The 8,985-nt window shown below is 61.0% G+C and overlaps 1 protein-coding gene across 2 annotated transcripts; it reads left to right on the forward strand.

Annotated features, from left to right (window-relative positions):
* Positions 1 to 1,146: 1,146 nt before the first annotated feature.
* PLP1 (proteolipid protein 1) lies at positions 1,147 to 8,699 on the forward strand. 2 transcript variants are annotated; one of them, XM_063346625.1, is made up of 7 exons: positions 1,147 to 1,283; positions 3,671 to 3,857; positions 4,340 to 4,601; positions 5,545 to 5,713; positions 5,931 to 6,004; positions 6,117 to 6,182; positions 6,650 to 8,699. In XM_063346625.1, the coding sequence occupies exons 1-7, from the start codon at positions 1,280 to 1,282 to the stop codon at positions 6,719 to 6,721; spliced, it is 834 nt and encodes a 277-aa protein (XP_063202695.1). In that variant the 5' UTR covers positions 1,147 to 1,279; the 3' UTR covers positions 6,722 to 8,699. The 2 variants fall into 2 exon arrangements, with proteins under 2 accessions (XP_063202695.1, XP_063202696.1); XM_063346626.1 differs by having other exon boundaries at positions 4,340 to 4,496.
* Positions 8,700 to 8,985: the final 286 nt, after the last annotated feature.

Consider the following 8,985-nt stretch of genomic DNA (forward strand, 5'->3'; position numbering starts at 1 on the left):
CGGCAAGGTGACATCACCGCCAGGCCACCTGGAGGGCTAAGGGAGGTACCCAAGGATGCTGCCCACAGCGGTGGCAGAGGGTGTCCCTGCTCTGTCGTCCCTCCCATCCCACGGCTGGCTGGGGACACCGGGCAGCCCTCTGCCACCCTGCCCTGCCTTGGGAAAGCGAGTCAGGGAGTTGTGCTGGGGGGCCAGGAGCTGGGTCCCACCGATGTGGGGTGCAGCTGACCACCATGAAGCCCGGGCAGCATTTGCGCAGCTGCCCAAGTGGTGTTTCCCCCCAACCCAGCTGCAGGCAAAGCCAAGGGAGGGCTCTTTGGGTGGGCGAGGAAGGGACAGGGGTCCCCAAAAGATGCCCACCCTGCTCCAGCGCCCAACCCGCCAGCGTCCCCAGCCCCAGGGACAGCCAGGCCCTGCCACTTTGCTGCCTGGCACAAAGCGGGTCATTGAGGGACACAGCGGGGCTTTGTCCACCCTGTGCCCGCCGGGAAGGGGCCGGTTGCCCTCTGCAGGCTCCCCCGGCCCTGCGCTGGCTCCGCAGCCGCAGCACCCAGGGAGGCTGGGGGCACCCATGGGAACTGTGGCACCCGGGGGACGGGGGGCACCCAAGGGAGCTGGCTCCATCTGCTGCAGCCCTGGAGCCATGCCCGTCACTTGGGGACCCCACAGCTGTGCCCACCTGAGCGCAGTTCCCCCGCGGGAATCAAGGGGCTGGGGAAAGCGGCCGCAGAATTCAATCAAAAGTGGGGGGGGAACTCTCAGTTTGGGGCCCCCCAAGGCTGCAAGTCAGTCCCTGGGATGGGGAGCCCCTTGTTCCCCACTGGCAGGTGCTGGGGGGTCGGGGAGGTGACAGAGGGGCATCACTGCCGTCTCGTGGGGCTGGTGTCCCACGGTGCCCGGGGGGGACCCCAGAGCCACCGACAAGAGGACACCCCATGACACCCCAAAAAAACCCCTCCAAGCTGCAATTTTTTTTTTTTGCTAAAGCCTTTTCCCCCAAAGCCCCGAGCGGGGCCGTGGGGCGGCTCTGCCCACGCAGGCGCTGGGCACCCAGGAGCTGGCAGCCAAGGGGTGCTGGGGGGGCAGGAGGGGGGGCGGGGTTCTGTCCCTTTAAGGGGGGTGGCTGTCACTCAGAGAGCCCTTTTCTTTGCTGGAGAGCGGGACAGGCACCCAGAGGGGGGAAATACAGGGCGAGGGATCGCCAGGCAGGCGAGGGCTCCCTCAGACAGCACCGAAGCAGCCGAGCGGGAGGTCGGGGGAGTTGACCAAGTCCAGCGCCATGGGTGAGTATGGGGTGAGGGTGGCAGACACGCGGAGAGACATTGCTGGTGGCTCTGGGGACCCCATCCCACAGCAGAGCTCCCTGAAACTTTCCTCTGGCACTGGTCAGGTCCCAGTGTGGCCATGCCGGCCATGGGAGCTGCCGGGGGAGGACGCCTTGGCACGACGGGGACGGCATTTTCATTCCCAAAGTGGTTTTCTGTCCCCGTGTACTCATGCACTGCCTGTGGGGACAGATGCCATCCCCATAGCTGGTCCCACCCGAGCCCTCACCACACAGGCTGGAGAGATGAGAGCTCCTGCCCAGGGCTGGCGGGAGCTGGGTGGTCCAGGCAGGGTGCTGAGACCTGACGCAGCTCGTGCCACTTGTCTGCTGGCAGCCTTGGGAAAACAGAGGCACTCCTTGTGCCTCAGTTTCCCTATCGGTACACCAGAGCTAATATTTACCGGCATACCCCCCCAGGGATGTTCTCTGAGAACAGAGAACAGGTATGCTCTGTTCTCACGGGTGCCATGGGCTGCCAGCACCCTGCCTCCTCCTCCTCCTCCTCCTCCTCCTCCTCCTCCTCCTCCTCCTCCTCCTCCTCCTCCTGCTGTCTGCAGCGTATTGTTTGGCTCCGGCAGCAGCTGAGCCCGGGTACAAGGCTCGGGATTGTGCAGCACAAGGGCTCTTTCTCTCCTCCTTTCCCCTCCCCAGGCTTCCCCAGAGTAGCTTCCCAAAGCCCAAGGGACCAGAGCTGTAGCAGGGAGCCTGCCAGGCCCTGCTGCACCCCGGGACTCGCAGCCCCCCCCGAAAGGAGCCACTCACCGTTCCCCCAGCCCCCAGGGAACTTGCCATGCCACTTCCCAGGTGGCCAAAACAAAAATAAAAAAGGCGTGCTCGGCGCAGCACCCACTGGCCGTCCCCGTGGGTCCCAGCGAGGTTCGGGGAGCAGCAGACGAGCGGGACCCCCCCAGCCCTGCTGTATTCCAAGGCAAACAAACGGGGGGGGGGTCCCAGCGCTCCTCCATAGCGCGGCCTTTGTTCCCTGTTTGCTCTCGGCACGGGGCAGCCGCCGGGGTGGCAGTGCCAGGACAATCCCCCATTGTCCTCGGTGCCACCCCGCGACCTTGCTCCCAGTGGGGAGGGGAGGGCACTGCTGGCCAGGACCCCAGGGCTTTCTTGTCCTTTGTGGGAGGAGATAAGCACTGTGGGGTCCGTGGAGGGAGCGTGGGTTTGGGAACACTTCCCACGGGTACCTTTTTGGCATGCAAGGCACAAATGCTATGCCCAGATGGGATGTGCCTGGGACGGTGGGGTGCCGGAGCCCGCGTTTTGGGGAAGGGGAGCAGCTTCCCTGGGCAGAGGTGTTGCACAGCCAGGGCAGTGGGTTGTCACAGCTTAGCTGGAGCCAAACTGATGCTCCCAAGGTGGATGCCAGCGGGTACAAACCCACCTGGCTGCCCGTCCCCAAACCGGGCAGGAGAGTGAGCACCTCTAAACCCAGCCCATCGGGAACCCGAGCTAACGATCCCACACGTCAGAGCCCTGAACGTGCGGAAGGAGCAGGTGCCCATGGCCCCATTGCTGAAAAAATCCAGCATTTGGGCAACCCAAGCGGCACGCTGGCTCACGCCCACGCTTTCCCTACCCACACACAGATACACGTGCCCTCTTGCCAGATATCTGTCCTGGAGGACTAAATCTATTACACAAGCGCTGACGTTTGGGGAACTAACACGGCTCCTCTCCTCTCCGCATCTGCTGGTGCAACGGGGCTGTTGCAGCCCGAGCTGCCCGCGGGGTGCCAGGAGAGGGGACAAGTGCACCCCAGCGTGCCACCTCGGAGCCCAGGATGCTGGGGGTACATGCCAGCTCCTCCTGTGCTGCCCCAAGGCCAGGCCACGATGCTGGGTCTCCGCTGAGGTTTGTCTCCCTGGAGGTGCTGGGTTCCCCTCCATCTTCGATGGGAAAAGAGAAATGGAGGCAGCCGGGGTCGATGTTGCCCGCAGCCGGGCAGTGCCAGCAGCGGGGAGCCCATTAGCAGCTTGTTTGACGGGTCCCACTGGCATTACGCTACATCACCTTGTATTTCCATCTTGTTTCGCACGGGTCATCCTGGCTGGCTCACCTCGGCTCCCCGTCCACCTCACACCCAAGGGCTTCTTCATGTCCCCGGTACCCCACGCTGCCATCAACCCCTGTCCCTGGGCACGCTTGGGTGCAATCCTGCCCAGGAAGATGCTGGGTTTGGGTCTCCAGCACCACAATGGATCATTTCTGGGTTTTCCTTCAACCTGCTTCCCTCTGGGCACCTTCCTCCCCTCATACTTGCCTGCTCCTGAGCTGCCGGCTCCGAGTGCTCCCTGTCCCGGCGGTCCCGTCCCACCTCACTTCTCTTCTCCCTAGGTTTGCTCGAGTGCTGTGCCAGATGTCTCATCGGGGCACCCTTTGCTTCGCTGGTTGCCACCGGCTTGTGCTTCTTCGGGGTAGCGCTGTTTTGTGGCTGTGGGCATGAAGCCCTCACAGGCACCGAGCAGCTCATTGAGACCTACTTCTCCAAAAACTACCAGGACTACGAGTATCTCATCGATGTGTAAGTACCCTGCCGCGGTGCATCGCCCTCACGCCGGCGCCCCGTGCGTCTCCGTCTTGCTCTGTGCCAGCAGGAGGTGTCCAGCCGGGCTGGCCGGGACGATGCTGTCACCCAGGCACCATGGACACCCCAGGCTGCTTTTGCCGTGTGCCGGTGCCGCGGCAGGGTCCAGTGGTCGCTTGTTTCCATTTCATGCCTGTTTTTATCTGACCCTCGCTAGGTGCCCTGGCTAGTGCTGGACCAGTGCACCGGGTAGGTATGGAGGGCATGGGGAAGCCGGCAGTGGACCACAACGTTGCTTGCCAGGGCTTTGCCCTGGCTTGCTCCTCTAGTGGCTTCACCCTCCGTTTCGGTCCCCCCAGGGTGGCATGGGGAGGGTAAGTCGCTGTGGCCAGGCTGCCCCAGCCGTGCCACATGCAGGGCTGAGCTCCCCAGCACCTTCCCTGCTCCTGAGCAGCCCTGCCCGCTCCTCTCCCCGGCAGCATCCACGCTTTTCAGTATGTCATCTACGGCACGGCCTCCTTCTTCTTCCTCTACGGAGCCCTGCTGCTGGCCGAAGGCTTCTACACCACCGGCGCCGTCCGGCAAATCTTCGGGGACTACAGGACCACCATCTGCGGCAAGGGCCTCAGCGCAACGGTAACTGGGGGCCCGAAAGGGAGGGGAGCGCGAGGCCCCCAGCGAGCTCACTCGTTGCAGCGGGTGTGTCAGTGTTTGGGAAAGTGGCTAGGACATCCTGACAAGGTGATCTTAACCGGGGTTCGGCACCCCTTCGCGCGCCCGCAGCGGGTTTGCCACGCTCGGCGTGGCCGAAGGGCAGGAGACTGCGGCCGTCGGGGTTTCGGGGTGTCCCAAAGGGAAGCGCAGCCCGGCCGCCCTCCCCCAGGTCTGCCACAGCCCCCGGGGACCAAAGCAGCCCAAATGGCCACATTTAATGAAAACACTTCATAGAGTCATAGAATCATAGAATGGTTTGGGTTGGAAGGGACCTTAAAGATCATCTCGTTCCACCTGCCCTGGGCAGGGACACCTCTCACCAGACCAGGTTGCTCCAAGCCCCGTCCAACCTGGCCTTGAACCCCTCCAGGGATGGGGCAGCCACAGCTTCTCCGGGCAATGTTTAAGTATCATCGGGGACAGCCATGCCCCCGGGGTTGACCTCTCCGCTGTGCTTGGGGACCATGACGACAAAGTGCTGGCAAGGGGAGCCCGTGTCCTGGGGGAGCGGAGGGGGACGGCTGCGGTTCCCTCGGGGCTGGTTGGCGTGGCACGGCGGAGGGAGGGCAGGAGAGCCGCATTTGCACGCCAAGGCGGGTTTTGCAGCTGCCCTCCCGCAGAGGCCAAACCCTGCTTGGCCGCGGCCGCGGTTTATTACCCCCAGCACGGAACGTGGCAGCCATCCTGCTGCTGCCACCGGTCACCTCCATGCACGCGTAGCTGGCTGCGAACATGGGGCTGGTGGTGACCCCGTGAGCCGCAGGAGTGCCCGGCTCGGGCTGCTGCTCCGTGCTGGCCGCCTGGGGATATGCTGGGTTTGGCGGGCGGTGCGGAGCGGGATGCAGGCAGCATCTCAGTCCCCTGCCTGCCCCATGCCCTCTGCTGCCTGGGGACCCTCGCGCTCCCCTGTCCCCTGTCCCCAGCCGCTCGGTAACCACGGCTCTGCCCCGGCTTGTCCTGCCCCTTGCAGTTTGTGGGCATTACCTACGTCCTGACCATCATCTGGCTCCTGGTCTTTGCCTGCTCCGCGGTGCCCGTCTACATCTATTTTAACACCTGGACCACCTGCCAGTCCATTGCCAACCCCAGCAAGACCTCGGCCAGCATCGGCACCCTGTGTGCGGATGCCAGGATGTACGGTAAGTGCCGGGTTTGCTGCCAGGGAGCCAGGGCTCAGGGCGTAGGAGACGGGATGGAGGAGAGGGCTCAGGTGGATAAGGCTGGGATAAAGCAGAGGCAAGTGCTGAAGAGCCCCAAAAGGCGAGGGGGGGGCGGTTACACATGGTTGCAGGAGACTGAGCAAGGCAGCCGACTGGTGGCCATGCCTGGCTCACCCGGTTTCCCACATCTCACCAGGCGTCCTGCCCTGGAACGCTTTCCCTGGCAAAGTGTGCGGCTCCAACCTGCTTTCCATCTGCAAGACCAGCGAGGTGAGCACCTCCCATCAGCCCATGTGAGCTCCTTTCAGTGGGTGGCCTCGGCACTGGCTCCCCAGCCTGTGCACGGGGCCCCAGGAGCTCACCCCCCCCTCTTCCCTTGCAGTTCCAGATGACTTTCCACCTCTTCATCGCAGCCTTCGTGGGGGCGGCTGCCACGCTGGTCTCACTGGTGAGTCAGTGCTCCCCCTGCCCGGCCGTTCTCCTCCGCCCGGCGAGGATGTGGGGGCAGAGGACAACAGAGGTGGTGGGCATGGACGTGACAGAGCCCGTGCTCGTGTCATTTTCTGGCACATAAGTGCAGACGATGAATTTGGGCCATAAGAAGGTAGAGGTGGCTGCTGGAGGGGATCTGGAGGGACTTTAGGAGACCACTGGGGAGAGGTCCTGCTGCCCATGCACTGCCCCTGCCTTTCCCCAGCTCTCCTCTTGCTTTATACCACACCGAGACACTGCAGTGTCCCACCGGTGCAGGAGGTGACAGGGCTCCGCGGGGCAACTGCCCTGTTGGGGTTCTGGGCTGGGGGATGCCACCTCTGACATACCCCAGCGAGAAGTCCCACCTCGCTTGCCCTCCTTGCCGGTGGGAGAGCTTCGTTTCTCCTCCTCCCTCCTCGCTCACTCTCTTCCCACCCACAGCTCACCTTCATGATCGCCGCCACCTACAACTTTGCCGTCCTCAAGCTGATGGGCCGAGGCACCAAGTTCTAGCCTGCGCTGTGGATCCCGGCCAGACCAAATGCCCTTCTTTTCTCTAACCTCGAGGCTTTAACACTGCAGCCACCCGACACCAGGTCTCCTGCGTTAACTCTGCCTTCGCCGCTGACTCCCCTCCTCTTCCTCCCTCGCATCCATCGTGCTGAGCGTGACCAGGAAGGAGAGCTTCCCACCAATGGACACCTCTTCATGCACTTTTCTCTCTCTGCTCATCCGTAACCGGTTCGCTCTAGGGCCAAGCCCATCAAAACCAGCCAGAGAAGAGGAGGGACTTACTCCAGTGTCCCGATGTTGCCTAGAGATGAGCAAAGGCCTTCATGCTCCTGGGAGGAGGAAATCCATGTAGGTTGCTCTATGAGTAGCAAGAGGCTACCTAGAGAGAAAAGGAAGTTGGCCCAGTCCTGGTACCATTGCTAGAGACTCTCCTGGAGCTGTCTGCTGTCACCACCCGTGGATGGAGAATAAGGACTTTTTTTTTTTCCCCTTAGCACAGAAAGATGAATTTACGCCAAATTGCCTGCTGCAGCCAAGGCAAAGGGAGTTCAGGGCAAGGATCTTCCCATTGCGGAGAAGAGAGTGCTGACCCCAATGCTGATAAAGCCCTAACCCAGCTGCCCCTATTAAAGCCTAAAGGAGTTTTGGTGTCTCTCTAGACAAGGGGGACTCTTGGCTTTACCCTCCGGGCAGCAGAGAAGTGGCAGATAGGTTTGACCGAGGGGGGACGTCTCTGCGCTGTGCCCTGGGAGCGTAAAGCCAGAGCCACCCCTCCGCAGGCAGGGGATGTCCCTCTGGACTGCACCTTCGCCTGCCCTGCCCTGCTCTTGTCCCTTCACAATGGTGCTCTTCTCTGGGGTGACGTCTGCTTCTCTAACCTCCGCTGCGCCGGAGAGCTCGGTTTGTTTCTCATCCGCGTCAAATGTAACTTTCCCCCTCGTTCTGTCCCCTTCTTCCCCCCCTCTTCCACCCCCCCCACCCCCACCCCCGCCAATGTGTCCTGCAAGTCAGGACAACTGTCTTGCGTCTGCCAGGGCGGGAGGGACTGGCAGCATCTCGCTTCCAGCCAAAATCCACGGAAGAGTTAAGGAAGGAAGGAAAGGAGGTGGTTAGGGGGGGTCACAGGGTGGAAACACGGCCCCTCTCTGCAAAAGAGATCCTTTCCTGTGCCAGCTCAGTCTGTTCCCATGGAGGGGGGCAGCGGGGCGAGGGGTTTGGTGGAGGCGACCTCTCCCGCATGATTGCTCTCCACGGAAGCTGGAGGAAAGCCTTCTGGCTGGGTAGCATGGGTCCAGCCAGACCCGCCAAAATACTGGTTCCAGTCCTCCCCATCAACTGGTATTTTGTTTTGCTCTTCCCTGCCTCTCCTTAATGCTAATTTTAGTGTTTATTTATTGGAGAAACTACTTTCAGTGGCAGACTGTAGCTCCATCTTGCATGGATTTTTATTTTTTTTTTTGGGTCTGTATTATTGTTATATATTTTTTTTAAGTGCCGGTTTCAGCAGGGGCAAGGATAAAGGAGCAGATCTGCTGAGCAGAGCGTTCGAAGGATCCTTGCCGCCGGGAATGCTGAAATAGGTTGTCCAGGCTACCAACGCACACGGGCTGGGGAGGGGGGAGATGCCAGGAGGGATGGCAGGGTGGGGAGAAACCAGTCAAGATCTGGGAATTCACATCGATGCTATCTCTCTTGGGGGTTTGCTGGGGTTTTTTTGGTATGCATTTAACAAAAAATAACCAGACCCCCTTCCCACCCTTGTCCCCAGACCCCAAACACACACACACACACGTGCACACACACACACGCGCCAAAAGACAGTTAATCGACTGAAAGTGTTTCCTTCCTTTCTGATCTAGAATTTCAACTTGTTAACAAGCAATAAAAAGGAGCAAGTTTTTAGAGACTTATCTTACAAGATGTATTTTATAAAAATTAAAGAAAATAAATTAAAATTAAGAACATTCTGAACAAGAAAGATGTCTCGCTGTCCCTTTGTTGTGCTGGCTTTCCTCCCCAGCCCTGGGCTAAACAAAAGCAGAGAAGGGGAGGCTGCAGAGAAGGTCCCGGAGGATCAGCGCTCGCCAGTCCCACCTGTGGGCCGGCAGCCCCCACCGGACTCTGCCCACCCCACCCTTCGCACCCCAGCCATGAGGTTCATAACCCTGACTTCAAAATCTTTGTTCCCAGCTGGGGAGCCCTTAAAACCTCTATTTCTCCTCCAGCCACCCAGAGGAAAGCTGGGGTCTTGTAGGAGCAGCTCA

This window comes from Chroicocephalus ridibundus, chromosome 9 (assembly GCF_963924245.1).
Source record: "Chroicocephalus ridibundus chromosome 9, bChrRid1.1, whole genome shotgun sequence".
NCBI lineage: Eukaryota > Metazoa > Chordata > Aves > Charadriiformes > Laridae > Chroicocephalus > Chroicocephalus ridibundus.